The sequence below is a fragment of the Rhincodon typus genome, unplaced genomic scaffold, assembly GCF_021869965.1.
Source record: "Rhincodon typus isolate 14 unplaced genomic scaffold, sRhiTyp1.1 hic_rhity00000356, whole genome shotgun sequence".
NCBI classification, from domain to species: Eukaryota; Metazoa; Chordata; class Chondrichthyes; order Orectolobiformes; family Rhincodontidae; genus Rhincodon; species Rhincodon typus.
In genome coordinates this window covers 1-21,637 of record NW_025965994.1, presented here as the reverse complement: position 1 = coordinate 21,637, position 21,637 = coordinate 1, and the positions used below count along the sequence as shown (strand labels likewise).

General features: G+C 45.7%; 1 protein-coding gene across 2 annotated transcripts; it reads left to right on the top strand.

Moving 5' to 3' along the window:
* Positions 1 to 213: 213 nt before the first annotated feature.
* On the top strand, positions 214 to 19,416 carry LOC109921753 (cytochrome c oxidase subunit 7A2, mitochondrial). 2 transcript variants are annotated; one of them, XM_048621270.1, is made up of 5 exons: positions 235 to 329; positions 403 to 539; positions 16,853 to 16,942; positions 18,708 to 18,792; positions 19,164 to 19,416. In XM_048621270.1, exons 2-5 carry the CDS (start codon positions 525 to 527, stop codon positions 19,220 to 19,222), a joined length of 249 nt encoding a protein of 82 aa, XP_048477227.1. In that variant the 5' UTR covers positions 235 to 329; positions 403 to 524; the 3' UTR covers positions 19,223 to 19,416. The 2 variants fall into 2 exon arrangements, with proteins under 2 accessions (XP_020377389.1, XP_048477227.1); XM_020521800.2 differs by having other exon boundaries at positions 214 to 539.
* Positions 19,417 to 21,637: the final 2,221 nt, after the last annotated feature.

Sequence of the window (21,637 nt, the reverse complement as noted above, 5' to 3'; positions counted from 1 at the left end):
AAGAGCCTTATGACCTAGTGCCATTCTCCTGTCTTTTCCTGTACCCTTACACACTGTCTTTATTCAAATGATCATCCAATGCCCTCTTAAATGTCTCGATTGACTCCAGCTCCACTACACTCCCAGGCTGCGCTTTCCAGACCGGAAGTCTGAAGGTGTTTTTGCCTCACATGTGCTATTTCTGCAAATCAAGCCGTTTGTAAATGTTACAACACACCTCCAGGACAAGCGAGACCAGAGGTAGATCCATTACCAATGTGCCAAAATTCCCAGCCAGGCTGGGAAGAGCAGTGCGATGGCCTGAGGTCTGGAATAGGCGCGACAGAAATGTAAGCCGTTGCCTTTTCTTTCGCGCTGATCGCGCGCTGTGAATCCAGACTAAGTGAGGTTTGATCTCTGCAGCTGTCCATAGCCTTGTGACCTGGCAGCGAGTTTGCGGCAGTATTTCAGAGCTGTCACCCTGACTGTCCTTGGAGAGGATCACAACAAGTGAAGGACGGAGCAGCAGCTTGGAACCACGCAGCATGAAGCACCTCCTGGTAATTGTTCAGACTTCACTTTTCTTGAACTCATTCCCTCGCTCCCACCGGTGGGAGACACCACTCAATGACACAATTAACTTTTTTACAAAATTGGAGCTACTGTTACAAATATTAACATACACAAGTGTAGATTTTTTAAAAATGTGTTTATTGCATGTGCCCCTTCAACTTTTACTGATCACTGCTGTTTTGAACCAACTGCCGTCGACTATATGCGTTTTAATCGTGAAAAATACAAAGATGAGTTTTTGTTAACTTTTAATGAACTTTTTACCAACTTCGCTGAGTCAATTTCACTGGCTCGCTCGGAACCCGCCCTCCTGCGGCGCCGATTGGCCAATGCGTGCCAAATGATGGAGGAAATCCTCTATCTGATTGGTTGCGACTCACGTCAATCATTCAGCAGGTTGCCGGGACGGAATGACCGCCAGTGCCAAGGAATGGCCACCGTGCTGTCACAGGGTCAATCCCTTCTCCCCCGACCCCCGGGAGAGGCTGCAGGCCTCCAAATACCCTCTCTGTACGCAATGAGGAAATTGTCTCCTTCAAATTGAACCAACAGTAAACAGACCCTTGAGGACCAATCTGGAAGAAGAGGTCATAATTTCAGAATAAGGGATAGCAGATTTAAAACAGAAATGATGAGGATTTACTTCTTACAAAGAATTGTGAATCGGTGGAATTCACTACTTCGCAGTGGGGTGGATGATAGGACACCTAAAGAGGAAATAGATTTTTAAATAGTAATGGATTGAAAGGCTACGCGGAGTGGGCTGGAAAGTGGAGTTGAGGCTGAGATGAGTCATAGAGTCGTACTTGTCCATACTGACCAGATACACTAAATTAATCTAATCCTATTTGCCAGCACTTGGCCCATATCCCTCTATTCATATACCCTTCCAGATGCCTTTTTAAATGTTATAATTGCACCAGCTTCCACCACTTCCTCTGGCAGCTCATTCCATACATGCACTACCCTCTGCATGAAAAAGTTGCCCTGTAGGTCCCTCTTGAATCTTTCCCCCGTCACCTTAAATCTATGTCCCCTAGTTTTGGACTGCCCTACGCTGGGTAAAAGACTTTGGCTATTCACCCTATCTACGCCCCTCATGATCAACATCTATAAAGTCACCCATCAGCCTCTCACACTTCAGGGAAAATAGCCCCAGCTTATTCACCCTCTTCCTATAGCTCAAACCCTCCAACCCTGACAATATCTGTATAGATCTTTTCTGCACCCTTTCATATTTAGCAACATCTTTCTTATGGCAGAGAGATGAGAATTGAATGCAGTATTCCAAAAGTAGCTTAACCAATGTCCTGTATAGCTGCAATGTGACCTCCCAACTCCTATACTCAATGCACTGGCCAGTAAAGGCAAGTGTACCAAATGCCTTCTTCATGACCCGGTCAACATTTGACTCCACCTTCAGGAAACAATGAACCTGCACCCCAAGGTCTCTTTGTTTGGTAATGCTCCCCAGGACCATCCCATTAACAGTGCAAGTCCTGCCCTGATTTGCCTTGCCAAAATGCAGTGCCTCACATTTATCTAGGTTAAATGCCGTCTGCCATTCCTCAGCCTATCAAGCCCATCTGATCAAGGTCCCTTTGTACTTCTTCACTGTCCATTACACCACCAGTTTTGATGTCATTTGCAAACTTAATAATTATACCTCCTATATTTAAATCCCAATAATTTATATACATGACAAAAACCAGTAGACCCAGCACCAATCTGTGCAGCACACTGCTGGTCACAAGCCTCTAGTCCGAAAAATAACTCTCCATCACCACCTCTGCCTCCTACCTTCAAGCCAATTTTGTATCCAAATGGCTTGCTGTCCCTAGATTCTATATGAACCAACCTTGCTAACTAGTCTACCATGTAGAACCTTGTCAAACGCCTTACTGAAGTCCGTATAGACAATATCCACCGCTCTGCCTTTGTCAATCTTCTTTGTCACTTCTTCAAAAAACTCAATCAAGTTAGTGAGACATGATTTCCCATGCACAAAGCCATGTTGACTATCCCTAATCAGTCCTTGCCTTTCCAAATACATGTAAATGTTGTCACTCAGAATCCCCTCCAACCACTACCCACCTCCAATGTCAGGCTCATCAGTCTATAGTTCCCTGGCTTTTCGTTACCATCTTTCTTAAATCATGGCACCACATTTGCCAACCATCAGTCTTCTGGCACCTTACCCATGGCTATCGTTGATACAAATATCTTGACAAGGGCCCCAAAGTTCTAGGGTACATCTGATCAGGTCCCGGGGATTTATCCACCTTTATGCGTTTTAAGACATCCAACATCTCTTCCTCTATCACATGGACACTTTTCAAGATATCACTATTTATTTCTCCAAGTTCTCTGGCTTCCATATCCTTCTCCACAGTAAATGCTGACAAAAAATACTTGTTTAGTATTTCACCCATCTCCTGCAGTTCCAGACATAGACGGCCTTGTTGACCTTTAAGGGGCCCTAGTCACTCCCGAGTTACTCTTTGCCCTTAATGTATTTGTAATATCTCTGGATTCTCCCTAACCCTATTTGCCAAAGCTATCTCCCATCTCCTTTTTGTCCTCCTGATTTCTCTCTTGAGTATACTTCTACTGCCCTCATATTCCTTGAGGGATTTACTCAATCCCAGCTCTCTATATTTGCCATGTGACTCCTTTCTCTTGACCAAAGCCTCAATCTCTATAGTCACCCGGCATTCCCTACACCTACCAGCCTACCCTGCACGCCAACAGGAACATCCTGCCTTTGGATTCTCACTACCTCATTTTTGAAGGCTTTCCAACTTTCCAACTGCCCCTTTACCTATGAATAGACTCTCCCAATCAACTTTTGAAAGTTCTTGCATAATACCATCAAAATTGACCTTACTCCAATTCAGAATGTAAATTTTTAGATCAGGTCTATCCTCTTCCATAACTATTTTAAACTAATAGAATTATGATCACTGGCCCCAAAGTGTTCCCCACTGACACCTCAGTCACTTGCCCTGCCTTATTTCCCAAGAGAAGGTCAAGTTTTGCTCCTTCTTGAGTAGGTACATCTACATACTGAAGAAGAAAATTTTTTGTACACCTTAACAAATTCCTCTCCATCCAAGCCCTTAACACTATGTCAGCCCCAGCCTATGTTTGGCAAGTTAAAATCCCCTACCATTACCACCCTATTATTCTTACAGATAACTGAGATCTCCTTACAGATTTGCTTCTCAATTTCCCACTGACTACTGGGGGGACCTATAGTGCAATCCCAATAAGATGATCATCCCCTTCTTATTTCTCAGTTCCACCCAAATAACTTCACTGGATATATTCCCAGGAATATCCTCCCTAAGCACTGCCATAATGTTATCCTTAACCAAAAATGCCACTCCCCCTCCTCTCTTGACCCCTTTCTATCCTTCATATAGCATCTATATCCTGGAATATTGAGCTGTCAGTCCTGCCCTCCCCTGAGTCATGTTTCTGTAATAACTATGATATCCCAGTTCCATGTTCCCATTCGTGCCCTGAATCATCTTCCCTACCTGTTAGGCCTCTTGCATTGCAATTAATGCAGTTTAGTTTATCGGTCCGACCAGGTTCTATGCCCTGACTGTACCAGCCTCAGACCCTATCTCTTTTCTCACTATCTCGTTGGATCTCCCCACCGCCTTACTAGTTTAAAGCCTCCCAAACAGCTCTAGCAAATCTCCCTGCCCTTCCAATTCAGGTGCAACCTATTATTATACAGATCAATTCTACCGCAGAAGAGATCCCAACGTTCCAAAAATGGTCCCTTCTCCCTGCACCAGCTCCTCAGCCATGCATTCATCTGCTGAATCCTCCTACTCCTACTCTCACTAACATGTGGTGCCAGAAATAATCCAGATATTACTACCCTCAAGTCATAGTCACAGAGTCATAGAGGTCTACAGCATGGAAACAGGTCCTTGACCCAAACATTCCATGCTGCCCAGTTTTCACAATTAAACTAGTTCCATTTGCTTGCATTTGGTCCCTATCCCTCCATACCTATCCAATCCATGTGCCTGTCCAAATGTTTCTTAAATGACAAAATTGTACTTGCCTCCGCGACTACCTCTGGCAGCCCATTCCTGACATTCACCACCCTCTGTGGAAAAATTGCTGTCTGGACTGTTTTGTATCTCTCCCCTCTCACCCTAACCCTATGCTTCTAGTTTCAGACTCCCCTACCATGGGGAAAAGCTGTTGGCTATCTACCTTATTTTTGGTTCTCATGATTATTGTAGACCTTTATAATGTCACTCCTCAGTCTGCTACGCTCCAGGGGAAAAAGTCCCAGTCTATCCAGTCTCTCCTTTTAACTCAAACCTTCCAGTCCAGGTAGCATCCTAGTAAATCTTTCCTGCACTCTTTTCTAGTTTAATAATATCCTTTCTATAGTAGGGTGACCAGAGCTGTACACAATACTTCAAATGTGGCCTTAGCAATGTCTTGTACAGCTGCAACAAGATGTCCCATCTCCGATACTCAGTGCTCTGACCGTGCATGTCGAAAGCCTTCTTCACCATCCTGCTTACCTGTGATTCCACTTTCAAGGAGCTATGAACCTGTACTCCTAGATCTCTTTGTTCTATAACACTTCCCAGGACCCTACCATTGATTGTGCAAGTCCTGCCCTGGTGTGACCTACCAAAATGCAACACCTTGCATTTATCTAATTTAAACTCCATCTTCCATTCCTCAGCCCACTGGCTCTGTTGGTCAAGACCTTGCTGTATTCCCAAATAACCTTCTTCACTATCCACTAAACAAAAAAATGCCAGAAATCACAGCGGGTCAGGCAGTATCTGTGGAGAGACAGCAAGCTAATGTTTCAAGTCTAGATAACTCTTTATCAGAGCTCACTAAAGCGGATCTACTTTCTAATCTCCTGCCTAATTTCCTATATCCTTTCTTCAGAACCTCATCCCTTTTGCTTTCTATGTCATCAGTACCAACGTGTACAATGACCTCCTGCTGGTCACTCTTCCCTTTGAGAATATTCTGCACCCTAAGACATCTTTGACCTTGGCACCAGGGAGGCAACACACCGTTCTGATTTCTCACTGTTGGCTGCAGAAACATCTGTCTGTGCCTCTGACTACAGAGTCCCCTATCACAATCAATGGCTTGGTACCTGACACGGCCCTCATTACAGTAGAGTCAGTCTCTGTACCAGAAACCTGGCTGTCAGTGCTACATTCCCTGAGAGTCCACCACCCCATATGTTTTCCAAACCAGCATACTTGTTTAAGATGGGGATAGCTGCAGGAAACCCCTGTTCTGCCTGCCTATCCCTTCTACCTTTCCTGGAGGTAACCCATCTACCCGACTGTACCCAGTTTCTTTACCTTCCTGAAACTGCCATCCATTACACCCCTGGTTCCTATAAATTCCTCATTGCCTCTAACTGCCACTCCAACCGATCCATGTGATCCGATAGGATTCGCAACACACTTCCTGCAGACGTAATCATCAGGACCATTGAAATTCTGCCTACTCTCCCACATCTGACAGGAAGAGCACATCACTATGAAATGCCATCACAGCACCTTAGTCTACTGACCCAGAAAATAGTACAGTCCTACTGCTCTAAAAACACTGCTCCAGGCTAATTTAATACCCACGTTTTATACAAAAAAAAATCAAAAGGCAGACCTCAGTAAGAAAAATACCTTCACCCTATTCACTATTATAGATTTACAAAAAAAAGTTAAGATTTATAGATTTTATAAGTAAACACTTAGCTGCTTCAGACTCTGAAACTCCTAGCTGTGAGTAATCCGATAATGAGGTCTCTCCAAGGTCAGCTGTGAAATGTCACTGTTTGCTTTTCTTAGACCAAACTCCAATTTTCAGAGACGTTTGTACTTTCATGGTCAGTCAGCTGTGAAAGTTCACTGCTTGGTTGTTTCTTTTGTTGAACTCTAGAGCTGTTCTCTGACCTCCCATGCAGTCTCTCCTGAAACTCCTGCTCTCTCTCTTTGCTTCTGTTTAAAGTATGGTTGTTTTTGTTTTTTTAAAAGATCCGTAAGCAAAGCAAAGGCATGAGATCAGTCTTGATCATACTAAATGGTAGAACAGGCTCAAGGGACTGAATTACCAACTCCTACTCCTAGTTCTTATGTTCTGATATAAAAATACAGCAAAATACTCTGGTGAAGACTGCTACTATGCTTACGGAAAAAAGACATTTAATGTAGTTTAATAGAGAACAGCATCAAACAACTGAAAGATTGGGCAAGATCTGAACTACTTCAGCCTCACAACAAGGAGTGAGATATATGTCAACCTGTTCTTTTTAAACTTATTGTCTCATTGGACTTGTGCATCACTAACACGCGAGCATTTGTTGCCATCCCTAATAGCTCTTGAATTGATTTGGTTAAGGGGGAGGTGCTGCTTTAGGGGTAATTTCATTGGTCTGTAAAGCCAGGGGTAAAAAGAGAAAGTGCATTTATGAAAGTTGCAGAAGTTCATTAGTTGCCATTTCCACCACGTTCAGCAGGATGCCACAATCAGACACGTATTCCCTTCCCCTCCCTTGTCAGCCTTCCACAGGGACTGTTCCCTCCGGGACACCCTGGTTCACTCCTCCTTCACTCCCAACACATCCCCACAGCCTCACAGCACCTTACCCTGCAACCACAGAAAGTACAACATACCTGCACCTTTACTCCCTCCTCACTATCCAAGGCCCAGACACACCTTACAGATCATAGAATCATAGAATCTCTACAGTGTGGAAACAGGCCCTTCAGCCCAACAAGTCCACACTGACCCTCAGAGCATCCCACCCAGACCCATTCCCCTAAAACCCACCTAATCTACACATCCCTGAACACTAGGGGCAATTTAGCATGGCCAATCCACCTAGCCTGCACATCTTTGGACTGTGAGAGGAAACCAGAGCACCCGGAGGAAACCCACACAGACACGGGGAGAATGTGCAAACTCCACACAGACAGTTGCCCGAGGGTGGAATCGAACCCAGGCTGCTGGCACTGTGAGGCAGTAGTGCTAACCATTGAGCCACTGTGCCACCCAGGTGAAGCATTAATTTACCTGCACTTCACTCAATCTACTTTACTTACCCGCTGATCACAGTGTTCTCCCCTCTACACTGGAGACAAGAAATGCAGGCTGGACGACCACTTTGCAGAACACCTATGTTCTGTCTGCAAAAATGACTCAGAGCTTCCTGTTGCCTGCCACTTCAACATACCACCATGTTCCCTGGCCAACATTTTCTGTCTCAAGCTTGCTGCAGTGCTCCAGCGAAGCTCAGCACAAGCTGGAAGAACAATATCTCATTTTCTGGTTGGGGTGTCTGCTGGGTTTCCTCTGGGTGCTCTGGTTTCCTCCCACAGCCCAAAGATGTGCAAGTTAGGTGGTTTGGTTGAATGGCCTGCTTCCACACTGCAGGGATTCTATGATCTATAATCAATATCAAGTTCAATAATTTTAGGGTCAGAACCCTTCTCCCATGTCCTTGCCCTAACTCCCTCACACCAGATCTTGTCATCACATGGGCTGCAACACACACAATCCATTGTAAGCTGCTAACGGTCCCCATTAGCAGCTATTGATTCTCTCAGGCTGATCTTCAACCATTCCTTTATCTGTCCAACTGTTGTTTTCTCCCTCTCTCTCTCTCTGGTCTTCATCTCCACCTTCATTTACCCCTCCCCCGTACCCCATCTGCAACATATATACCAACCTTTTTCTGTTCTAGAGAAGGGTCACTGGACCTTCAATGTTGACTCTGCTTTCTGTCCACCTAATGATGTGGTCTTCAAAACTTGGAAGTCTTAGCTGTCAGGAGAGCGAAAACCTGTGAGACAGGGGAAGGGAAAGGGGGCAGAACACCACAGTGACTCATTGCAGCTCACCATCCCAGAATTTCAGCTCATAATCCCAGAATTCCTGGCTGGGGTTCCGGACCCCACTTTAGTAAGATCTGATCTGGGCTGATGTGTGAGTTTGGTCCTGAGAGAGTGCAGCACTATCAGAGATACCACCCTGTGGTGTGACACGAAGCTGGAGCCCACCTTGCTATTCCAGCCCTCTTAAGTTGAATGTCCCAAGACACTTTTTGAAGGAAAGTGGGGACCAGAGTGGGAGGATGGTGGGGAAGGATCCATGTGCGACACACATCCAGTAGAATACTAAATTAGATTGTTTAGTTATATTCACTGCACAGACCACCGGAGTACTCTAGTGTGCAGGTTAACTTCATATTTATTCTTAACAATCTCAGTCTTTGACCTGCTAAATAGAATTCTGTCAAATAATCTGTCCTATTTTTGCCTGGCTGTATTCAATCTCTGTTGCAAGTTTGTCCAATTATGTACATCATATCAATCATCCAACTTTATACATTGTTCATATTTTCATTCTTGTACAAGAAACAAATCTTCTGCCCTTGGTCTTTCTCTCTGTCTACAGGAATCTGTTTATACTGTCTAGTCTCTCTCAAGGCTTATACAAGCCATTGGAAGTAGAAAGTTCTTCTCCAGACATTTTTGCTGATGTGGACCCTTAGGTTATTCAAGGTCCATGCCTGCTTTTTGCATGAATTGTTGATTGTAAATAACAATGTTGAATTATTTACGGCCAATCAAATGATAATGCACATCCTCCAGACAGTAATTGGTTCATATTGTCCAATTTGTTTTCTGCATCATGGAATCTTTGCATTTTCCTGGATTTTCCACTCTCTGATGATAAGTCAGTAACCAGAAATGTGAACTCTGTTTCTCTGCCCAGACCTACTGAGCATTTCCAAAATCTTCTGTACCTTTGTTGTGGGAATTGCCTGTTGAAATGTGCCTTGCAGTACTAGCTTGAGACCCTGTTTCTAAACAGTTTCCAAATGAATGAGATCAAATGAAAGAGTGGGGTAGCCCGGTGGCTCAGTGGTTCACACTGCTGCATCACAATGTCAGGGACCCGAGTTCAATTCCAGCCTTGGGCAACTGTTTCTATGGAGTTTGCACATTCTCCCTGTGTCTGTGTGGGTTTCCTCCGGGTGCTCTGGTTTCCTCCCACAGTCCAAAGATGTGAAGGGTAGGTGGATTGGCCATGTTAAATTGCCCATAGTGCCCAGGGATGTGTAAGTTAGGTGGTTTAGCCATGAGAAATGTAGGGTTACAGGGTAGGGGAGGTGAGTCGGTGTGGACTTGTTGGGCCGAATGGCCTGTTTCCACCCTGTATGGATTCTACGATTCTGTGAGTGTGTACGTTGCTGCTAATTGTGTCAGTGTAAGCTGTATAGGGGATTGAGGGAGACTTTGTCTGGGTGAGAAAGTGAATTTGTGTCAAAGTGGAAATTCAACATATAAATCCTTTGCAAGTTTAATTCTAGAGTAAAAGTCAGAATAAGATCTGGAACTGATAGACTTTAAAGAAATTAAAATAGTCTAGTTAAGCAGGCAACTGCCTGATAGTGCCCGTTATCTATCAAATGTCTGAAATTGCTTGCTTGAATTAGGTGTTAATTATTGTAGCAGGAAGTTAAAAACAAGTGTCTCATCAGAGTTCTCTATATAAGAAAAGGTTGTTCAAGGCACACAGTCAGAATAAGCCACATGGTCAGAGGGAGGGAGAATTCACCTCAAGTGTCAAGTAACACACATGCCAGGCAATGACTAACTCCAATAAGAGAGAATTTAACCATTGTCCCTCACACTTATTGGCATTACCATCACTGTATCTCCCACTGTCAACATCTTTGGGGGATCCCATTGACCAGAATCTGAACTGGACTAGCCATATCAATACAGTGGCTACAGGAACAGATCAGGAGCTAGGAATCCTACAGTGAGTAACCCATCTCCTGACTCTCCAAAGTCATGTCCACCACCTACAAGGCACAAGTCAGGAGTGTGATGGAATACACACTGCTTTCCTGGATGAGTGCAGCTCCAACAACATTCAAGAAGCTTGACACCATCCAGGATAAAGCAGTCCACTTGGTTGGCACCACATTGACAATCATCCACTCCCTTCACCACTAAAAATCAGAAGCAGCAATGTGTGCTATCTACAAGAAGCACTGCAGTAACTTCTCATGGTTCCTTAGATAGCACCTCCCAAACCCATGAACATTTCCATCTAGAAGGACAAGGGCAGCAGATAAACGGGAACACCACCACCTACACGTTCCCTGCAAGTTATTCACCATCCTAACTTGGAAATATATCAGTGTTCCTTCACGATTGCTAGGTCAGAAGCCTGGATTTTCCCTGCTAATGGCATTGTGGGTGTGTCTACACTGTACAGATGGCTTTATTTCAAGAAGGCAGCTCACTACCACCTTTTCCAGGGTAATATGGGGTGGGCAGTAAACACTGGGTCGGCCAATAATGCCCAGATGCCATGACTGGGCCATCCAAAGTGTAAAAGGCCCGGACAGGATGGAATTTGTCAGATGTGTTCAAAAAAGTTTCCTAAATCAATACGTAGAGGGCCCTACTTGGGAGGGTGCAACACTGGACCTCCTCTTAGGAAATGAGGTTGGGCAAGTGACTGAAGTGTCAGTCGGAGAGCACTTTGGGTCCAGTGACCATAACTCTTTTAGATTTAACATAGTTATGTTAAAAAAAAGGACAGGTCCTTAGGTTAAAGTGCTAAACTGGAGCAGACCCAATTTTGGGGCCATTAGGCAGGATCTAGTAGTGGTCAATTGAGTAAGCCTGTTTGAAGGAAAAGGAACGAAAAGGAAAAGCAAGTGGGAGACTTTTGCAGGTGTGATATAAAGAGTCCAGGGATAGTAAGTGTCTGTTAGGATGAGGGGAAAAGCTGGCCAGTTTAGGGATTCCTGGCTGACAACGGATATTGAGGCTCTGGTCAGGAAAAATAAGGCATACATTGGATTTAAGCTATTGGGCTCAAGTGAATCGCTAGATGAATATAAAAAGTGTAGGAGCACGTACAATAGGGAAATCAGAAGAGCAGAAAGAGGTTTTGAGATGAATCTGGCAAATTAGGTTAAAGATAATCCCAAGACATTCTATAGCTATATTAAGAGTAGAAGGGTGGCTAGGGAGAGAATAGGTCCCCTTAAATTTCAGCATGACCGTCTATGTATGGAGGCACAGGAGATGGGGGAGATTTTTAATGAATATTTCTCTTCAGAGTTTACTGAGGAGAGAATCATGGATGCTAAGGAAATAAGGGAAACATGTGGGGATGTTTTGAACCACATATATATTACCAGAGAAGAGGTGTTTGCAGCCTTAAAGGGCATTAAGGTGGATACATTCCCTGAGCCTCATCAAGTCCATCCTCAGACATTGCGGGAGGCAAGTCCAACACCAGCACCTCCACATCATAAATGATATCCCTCTGCCTAACAGCACTGTGCCTGACAGTTAGTCAGCTATGGGTTGGTAAGCTGCACTCACATTGGAACTAGCTGGTTACTGCAATGTCTACTTACCAACTAATAATGGGTTTTACTGTCTTAAATTAACCACCTCACGGAATAGATCAATTTCTGATGTGTGACTGATCATTAGACCCCTGATGGTTAACCTGACACATTGTTCATTCTGAACCTCAGGGCTTAGAGCATGGTAATGTTAGAGTCCCATCAAACTGTATGTATTGATGATATGGGCCGATGATTGGGATCTGTGCTGTACGAGTTGAAATGTTGGTATTTTGGGGACTGATTAGAAATGTTATGAATCACCGCAGATGCTTTTTAATGGTGGCAATATGTCTGACTCATGGGCCCGAGTGGAGAAGTTTCTGTGTTTGATGTTCCACATGAACAGGTTCCTGGGGTAATTTGTTGAAGGATGGAGATGGGGCATTGGGAGGGAGGAGGTTGAGGGGAGGGGTGCAGGGTGTTGGAGATATCTGTGAGGTAGTGAGAAAGCTGCAGTCACTTCTGTCCCCATTCCATCTCCTTGTGTTTGCCCTCTGCCAATTTGGCATAAAGGCACCTCAGAGAGTACAGCGACAAATAGAGTTAAAAATAAAAACCAGAAAAATGTCGACACAGCATCAGCCGACCTCTAGAAAGCAGCTCCTGTAAAATGAGAGGTTTCCATAGAAACAAACAGCAGCTTCACTGTAGCTTATTGACATAAAACACTGGAGGGGGTATTCAGCACCTTAAAGTGATAAATGTAACACTCTCAATATTGCAGATTTATTCTCCCCTAAAACTATCTATTAATTATTCAAACTCTGTATTCCTGCGTCATTTGTGCCAGGAGATAAGAAATAAGAAGACCATAAGGGATAGGAACCAGAGTACACTATTCGGCCCCCTTGAGCCTGCTCCACCATTCAATAGGATCGTGGCTGACCCAACATTCCTCACATGCACTTTCCTGCCCTTTCCATGTAATCCTCGATTCCCCGACTGATCAAGAATCTATGTAAAAGATTATCCCTAATTCTTCTGAACTTGAGTGTGTGCCCAAGCTGCTTTTGGGAGGAAGAATGAGGGGAGACAATTGAAAAGAAAGGGCACAGTTCTAACCGAATCAATTGCTAACTAATCCACACTCTCCTTCCATGAAGTGGAAGTGCTGGATTTCCTCTTGAATTGGTATTCCTGCAAATTATCCTGAGGAGCCCAGGATGAGAAGCTTCAACCAAATGGGACTTTTTTCAGCATCACCCCTCACTTACTGTGCTTTTTCTTGTTTCGTCTTTACCTTCAAGAACTGGCTTCAAACTGCAAGCTTTCTGCATCAACTTCTCCCCTCTCCTCCCCACCACCACCACCTCCCCTCTTCAGTTGTGTGCTCTCTGGCTTATTCTACTGTCCTCTGGTGCTTTGCACAATGTTGAAGTGACAGCTTGCAACAAAGGGACTTTGGGGGTACTCATGAACCCCACACAGAAAGCTAGCACACAGGGGGAGCAGGTAACCAGGAATGCTAATGGAATGTTGGCCCTTATTTCAAAGGGGTTGGAGTATAACAGTTGAGAAATCTTACTGCAACTGTACAAGGTGTTAGTGAGATCTGGAGTATTGCGAGCAGTTTTGGGTCCATTATCTAAGGAAAGGTATCATTTCATTGGAGACAGTTCAGAGAAGGTTCACTAGGATTATCCCTGGTATGGAGGGATTGTTTTATGAACAAAGGCTAAACAGGTTGGAAGTCTACTCACTGGAGATTAGAAGAATGAGAGGTGATCTCATTGAAACTTACAGCATTCTTAAGTGGCTTGATAGGATAAACACTGAGAGGATGTTCCCCCTCATGGGAGAGTCTAGGACCAGAGGGCATAGCCTCAGAATAAAGGGGCACCAATTTAAGGCTGAGATGAGGAGAAATTTCTTGTCTCAGAGGGTTGAGAGTCTTTAGAACTCCTTGCACAGAGAGCTGTGGGGGCAGAGTCCTTGTTCAGAAGAATTAGGGGTGGCATGGTGGCTTAGAGGTTAGTACTGCTGCCTCACAGCGCCAAGGACCTGGGTTCAATTCCAGCCTCAGGCGACTGTCTGTGTGGGGTTTGCGCATTCTCCCCATGTCTGTGTAGGTTTCCTCTGGGTACTCTGGTTTCCTCCCACAGTCCAAAGATGTGCAGGTCAGGTGGATTGGCCATTGCTAAATTGCCCATAGTGCCTAAGGATGTTCAGGATAGGTGGGTTAGCCATGGGAAAAGCAGGGTTACAGGGATAGGGAAGGGGCATGCATCTGGGTGGGATGCTCTTTAGAGGGTCGGTGTGGTCTTGATGGGCTGAATGGCCTGCTTCCACACTTTAGAGATTCTATGATTCAAATGTATAAGATTCTGATGCAGCAGGATGAATGGTTGATGCTGATGATCCTCATCTCTTGAGAGTGACTGGAATGAGGGGTGCATTTCAGAATAAGGGGTCTCCCTTTCCAGATGAGGAGGAGTTATTTCCCACAGAGATTCATTATTCTGAAGAATTCTCTCCCCAGAGAGTGATGGAGGCTGGATCATTGAATCCATTCAGGGGCAGGTTAGACAGATTCTTCATTGATGGGGAGTGGTTGGCGCAAGACTGAAGTTAAAGTTGCAATCATGATTTTATTGAAGGGCAGTACAAGCTTGAGGGGCCAAGTGGCCTACTCCGCTCCTATTTCTCATTATCTGATAAAATGAATCTCTTCTCTATATTATGTCTTATCTGCCAACTGATTGCCTGAATTCTGAGCTTATTTTATAAGCTGACTGGTGCAGACTGGGATGGAGACCAGCATCCTATGCATCTGAACTTCTTGTCAAATGGGCTGGAGATTGAAGTGGAACTGGGATGGGGACAGGGCAGCAAAAAAACATTTGGACAGGTACATGGATGGGAAGGGTTTATAGAGATATGGACCAACTGCGGGCAATTGGAACTAGCTGAGTGGGCACCATGGTCAGCAGGGACCAGTTTGGGCCAAAGGGCCTGTTTCCACACTATTATTCTACAACTGTATGACTCTGAGACAGCATGAGGTGGTGCTGATGGAGAGAAGGGTCAAGAGTATGGATATGGTGATGCATGGCACTGAGTATGGATCTCAGGATGTGACGAGAGCAGTTGTGTGAGGAGCCTCGTACATCACAGAGATACCCACGATCCTGGGCGTTATGTTAACACGAAGGGTGAAACGTCAGTTGAAATCCATGTGGAGTGAGAACCTGTTCTGAAAAAGGATCACTGGTCCCAAAACATTAACTGTTTCTCTCTCCTCAGATGCTGCCAGACTTGCTGGGGTTCGCCAACGATTCCTGTCTTGACTAACAACTATGCGCATTTGTATAGCACCCTTTGTGTAATGAAAGTCCCGAGCTGTTTTATAGGAGCATTATTAAATGGAATTTGGCACAAGAGAGCCGGTGACATAAAACCTGGGCAAACAGCCTGGTTTTAAGGAGTGTCAGGACTGACATTGCTCCCATTCTGGCAACACCTAGATTTGGACATTTGGTCCTCTTTAAGACCTCCCCCACAGTTTCATCCCCATTTTTGAAATATCTCCATATTCACCTCCAACTCAAAAACTGTCAAATTATCTGTGGCCCTCTAAATCTTAGTTGCGCCACTGTTCAAAGCCATTCCTTCAGGCGCCTGGGCCCTAAGCACCATGTCTAAACCTCTTGTAGTCACTCTTCTCCTTTAAAGTCTGCCTCTTTGATTGAGCCTTTAGTTGCCTATCTAATATCTTCATAGGAAGCTTAGTGTCAAGTTTAGTTTGATAATTCCTTCTATAAAACACTGTGAAACATTTTACTGCACTAAAGGCTCTAGATAAATACAGGTTGTTGTTGTAATTAAGGAGTTGAAAGTGAGAGGGAGTTCTGTTGCAGAAAGAATTGAAGGGTGAAGTGACGGAAATTGGGGATGTGCAGGACGCCAGAAGTGGAGGAAGTGCAGAAATGTTTAAGAGCGTTGTAGGGACTGGAGGAGGGTGTGGGCATGGGGGCAGTGGCAAAGACCAAGAGGGGCAATGGCACAAAGGGTTTGGACACAAGGATGAGAATTTTAATTTTAAGAGTATTTAAAAGGCATCTGGGTGAGTACATGAATAGGGAGGGTCTACTGGGATTTGGGCCACATGCAGGCAACGTGACTAGATTACTTTAGGATATCTGATTGTTGTGGACGAGTTGGACTGAAGGTTCAGTTTCCTCGCTGTACATCTCTATGACTCTATAATTAGTTGCTGCACCCTGAGCCAAAATATGTTACAAAGCAATGGGATGATGGGGGAATGGAGCTTGGTGCAAGGTTGGAATCGGATCACACAGGATTTGATAATGCATGTTTTTGAAAGGCCAGGTGATGGGAGAATGGGCAGCGGAACATTTGAATGGTCATATGAGGAGGTAGCGAACATGTGAAAGAGGATTTCAGCAGCAGACGAACGGAGACAGGCAGGAACATACGTTGAAATCCTTGTCCTTGTGTTCAAACCCCTTTGAGATAATCTCTCCCCCTCCTGCCCTCCAGTGCCTACAACCTTCTTAAACTACTTCCTCTAGTTCTGGCCTCTTGCACATTCCTGATTTCAATCACTTCACCCTTCAACTTTCTCTGCAATGGAACTCCCTCTCAGCTCCACCTCCTTCAGGGATGGAAAGGGGAGATTTTTGGAACGGAAATATTAAGGTGTTGGATGTTCACCCCGTGCTCAGAGGGTACTGAGGTTACAAACAGTGTGACGGCGGTTGAGCCGTCAGACAGTGGCTGGGGCAGGAGTCAGCTCAGAGGCAGGCCTGGTTAAGTCAGTTCCAGAGTGCACGGAGCAGCTGTAAGCTTTAAGGAGAGTGACTCTGTTCTTTGCCTCCTCAGGCTCTGCGTTCCCTGGCCTCTCGATCCTTCTCGACAACGGTCAGAAACCAGTTAAAAAACAAAGTGCCGCAGTATCAGAAGATCTTTCAGGTACCAGTGACGGGATTGTGCACATTTTATTAAAATGGAATTTGGAGGGAGAAACAGAATTCCTGTTGTAATTTATTTGAAGTCCCACTCAAAATGAAACCCAAGAGGGGGGAGCAGTATGCTGTGTGAAAATACTTCTAGATTTAAAATTGTAATGCTTTTGATGTTTCTTAGTCGTTGAGTCTGAAAGACCAACAGCACAGAGTCCATCGAGTCTGTGCCAGTCAAAAACAAACACCTGACTATTCCAAGATAACACAGTGTGGAGCTGGAGGTGCACAGCAGGCCAGGCAGCATCAGAGGTGTAGGAAAGTTGACTTTTCTGAAGAAGGGTCCCTCCACCACCGACAATCAGTAGCAGCAGTGTGTACTCTCCATAAGATACACTGCAACAATTCCCAAGACTCCTTACACAGTACCTTCCAAACCTGTGACCACTACCATCTAGAAGGATAATGGCAGCAGATACATGGGGTCACCACGACCTGCAAGTTCCCATCTGAGCCACTCGCCATCCTGACTTGCAAATATTTCACTTTGTATTGCTGGGTCAAAATTCTGGAACTCCCTCTCTAAAGGCATCATGGGTCAGCCTACAGCACACAGATCACAGCAGTTCAAGAAGGCAGTTCACCATGACTTTCTGAAGGGCAACAAGGGACGAGAAATAACTGCTGGCCTGGTCAGCAATGCCTATATCATAAGATAACCATAAACCAACCCTGTGAACATATAAAGGAAATAGTTTTAGGAAAATTGGCAAAGTCTTGATCCTTGAAGAGCTTCCTTCAGTAGGCAATGGGGAGCTTTTCCAGGTACATCACCCCCTCCATCCCTCACTCAGACACACATTGAGACACAGACACACCTATATATACTCACACACTCACGCATTCACGCACTCACACACTCACACACTCACATGCATACACTTTCTCACATATGCATACATGCTCTCACTCTCACTGTCTCACTCTCTCGCGCTCTCTCTCTCGCTCTCGCGCTCTCTCTCTCTCAAGCTCAGATCAGCCGTGAGTGGGAGTGAAGAGCACAGCTTCATGCAAACTGGAAGTGAGGGCCGTGCCTCCTGCCTCATCCTCAATTTCAGGTAGTGTGCCTCCTAGTGGGGTGTGGGACGGTGACTCTCGAGGATTCCCCAATAGGTTGACCCATAAGTAACAGTGACCGCCTGAGGTGGCATGGAAACAGTCAACCAGTCACCTAGCAACACCCTCCCAAAAACCGCAAACACACAACCCTCTGCACTCTCAAACACACCCCACCCCACACTCATCCGTGCAAACACACATACCCTCACACTCAACCCCTCCCCTACACACACACACACCCTCCCAGCCCACACATACACATACATGTACTCACTAACACCCTCACACAGACACACACACACACACAAACACACACAATACTCTTTCTCACATACACATACATACACTCTCTCTCACACACACACACAACTCTCTGACTTCCTCTCGCCCTCACTCTCTTGCTCTGAGATCAGCTGTGACCATTTCAAATACTGGAGCAGGCTCGAAGGGTTGAATGGCCTACTCCTGCTCCTACAGAGCAGTAGCTCACTGACAGTGAAGTGCTTTGAATTTATGAAGACACTATGCAAACATGAGTCTTTTGTTCCTCTAACTTAGTCTCCACATCTCTGTGCACCGACAGACTGCAATGGTGTGGCAGAGTGACATAAGAGGGATTGCTGTTTCTCACCAGTTTGTTTGGTGTCTCACTGCAGGCGGACAATGATCTTCCCGTTCACCTGAAGGGTGGAACAGTTGATGCTGTGCTCTATCGTATTACCATGGCGATCACAGTCGGAGGTGAGGAGTAGTGCCTGGTAGCGGAATAAAAATAGAAATAGCTGGAAAGAACTTAGCAGGTCTAGCAGCATCTGTAGAGAGAAAGCAGAGATAATATTTCAGGTCCAGTATACCTTCTTCAAATGATTTTTGCCAGGCTGGAGCAGGGCTCCTATGGTGCAGTGGTAGTGTCACTGCCTAGTGGCCTAGGAGATTGAGGTTCAAGTCTAACCTGCTCCAGAGGTGTTTCAGAATATCTCTGAACAGATTGATTACGAAATATCTGTTACAGTTCTGACTAGGCTGTCCCCCAGTCACTCTGCGCTGTACTCCCTGACAACAATATTTTATTTCTGTCAGTAATTGTGCTCTCTCCTCAATTTTTCCCTCAGGCACGTTCTTCTCAATCTATCATTTATTCCAGGCTGCCCTACCTCGAAAACAGAAATGAGGACAAACAGGGAGTTCAGTGAGGCCGCTTCTTCAGTCAAGTGATTTTGATGGATAAATTAAAACTGCACAGAAATGTACAACCTTAACGGTGTTATTGTGTGCCAGAGGGTTTGTTCACTACAGGGGATACAGCTTGTTCCCTTTCTGTTCCCATTTGTGATTGCAGTTACCATTAAAATGTTTGAATGAGAACACTGTTTTTTGGGCTTTGGATAAACATGTCCGCGAGATGCTGGTTGGGGAAGTCTGGCTGCTTGGGTGGATCTGCCTATTCCTGTGCTCGGTCTTTCCAAGGTCCCCCACCAGTCCGGGGGCAGCAGTGTCAGGAGGCCAAGGCTGAATTCCCCACCCTTCCCTCCTCCACATGACCACCAACACTCTGAGCCAATGAGCTGGCTGGGTTCAGTTGGCGGGGGGCGGCGGTTGCTCACAATCTACCCCCACAGCACTGAGACATCAGGGGAGTGGCCTCTGCCTGGGCACGGCAGAAGATAAGCTTGGCCTGGCAGAGCTGCCATGGAGATGGCATCCATTTCCCTGCTGGGCAGGACAGACCCAAACCCCAAGGTGATGCCTGTGCCAAGTTGGAGCTGGACTGCTCTGGGCCAGTGACTGGTGGCAGTCTGACAGCAAACATCTTGCTGTCTGTGTCAATATCCTGGAGGATTACCATTGACCAGAAACTGAACAGCTCTAGCCATATAAATACAGTGGCTACAAGAGCAGGTCAGAGGCTAGGAATTCTGTAGTGAGTAACTCACCACCTGGCTCCCCAAAGCCTGTCTATCATCTGAGATAACAAGTGTAGAGCTGGATGAACACAGCAGGCCAAGCAGCATCAGGGGAGCAGGAAGGCTGACATTTCGGTCTTCATTTTTTTTCTGAAGAAGGGTCTAGGCCCGAAACGTCAGCCTTCCTGCTCCTCTGATGCTGCTCGGCCTGCTGTGTTCATCCAGCTCTACACCTTGTTATCTCAGATTCTCCAGCATCTGCAGTTCCTACTATCCCTGTCCATCATCTACAAGGCACAATTCAGGAGTGTGATGGAATACTCCCCACTTGCCTGGATGATTGCAGCCCCAACAACACTCAAGAAGCTTAACACCATCCAGGACAAAGCAGCCCACTTGACTGGCACCACATCCACAAGCATTCACTCCCTCCACCCCCGACGCTCAGTAGCAGCAGTGTGTACCATCTGCAAGATACACTGCAGCAATTAGTCAGCAACTTCCAGACCATTTCCATCTAGAAGGATAAGGGCAGTAGATACATGAGAACCCCACCCCCTTTACAAGGGTCAAAATCCTGGAATTTCCTCCCTAAGGGCATTGTGGGTTAACCCACAGCAGGTGGACTGCAGTGACTCAAGAAAGCAGCTCACCACCACCTTCTCAAGGGCAACTGGGGACGGGCAATAAATGCTGGCCAGCCAGCGATGCCTACACCCTGAACAAATTTTGAAAAGTTAACTGGTGCTCCCCTGTAGATCAGACCCCTGGAGTCTGCAGTTGCCTACCTACCTGGGCTGCCTTTCTCTCTCCCGAGTGGTTAAGTGTGCTGCCTCTGACTGCAATCCACTTCAACCGCGCACATATGCAGTTAAAGTGGGGCGGGTGTGTTCAGAGCTGGCTGTAAGTGTGAGGACAAGTAACAGCTCCTCTCTCAGAGCTCACTCCCTCCTCTCACTCTGCCAACTCCTTCTGCAAGAGGCTGAACAGTGACAGTTCCTGGCTGGCTACCACACACAGCCCTTCAGGCAGAGGGGAGTGGGCGAGGGAAGCAGGGGCTGTGGACAGGAACTCCGAAGGTCCACAGTTGCACCACCTGCAGTTTCTGTTTCAATGCACGTTTCAGGATGAGGGTGAGGTATTGTGGGGGGAGACAGGAACCTCCTACAGGATGGCCTCGGATGAAGCCTCAGTCTTATTGCAACCACTGATTCACAGAACCATCTCCTCCAGGATGGTTGAGGGGTTGTAGCTCCTCCTGATCCACTTTGCCTTCCTGGTTTGTGAAGGTCCAGCCTGTCTTACACGAGGGAGGCCAGAATGTCAGCAACAGATGTTCATGCCACAGATAGATAATATACAGAGTGTGCCATGTATGTACATGTACGTGTTTGTATGTATGCATGAGTGTCTATTACATGTGTGTATGTCTTATGTTAAAGAGGAAATTCCAGGATTTTGAGCCAGCAACAGTGAAGGAATGGTGATATATTTTCAAGTCAGGATGGTGAGTGGCTTGGAGAGGAACTTGTAGGGCATCGTGTTTCCATGTATCTGCTGCCCTTGTCCTTCTAGTTGGAAGTAGTTGTGGGGTTGGAAGATGCTATATAAGGAGCCTTGGGGAGTTGTTGCAGTGCATCTTGTAGATAGTACACACTGCTGCCACTGGGCGTCGGTAATGG

What these genes read in the sequence shown, in the direction of transcription:
- LOC109921753 (XM_020521800.2), top strand. An exon ending in AGTATCAGAAGATCTTTCAG is followed by an intron (nt 16,943 to 18,707) that starts GTACCAGTGACG and finishes GTCTCACTGCAG; the next exon opens with GCGGACAATGATCTTCCCGT. An exon ending in CATGGCGATCACAGTCGGAG is followed by an intron (nt 18,793 to 19,163) that starts GTGAGGAGTAGT and finishes TTTTTCCCTCAG; the next exon opens with GCACGTTCTTCTCAATCTAT.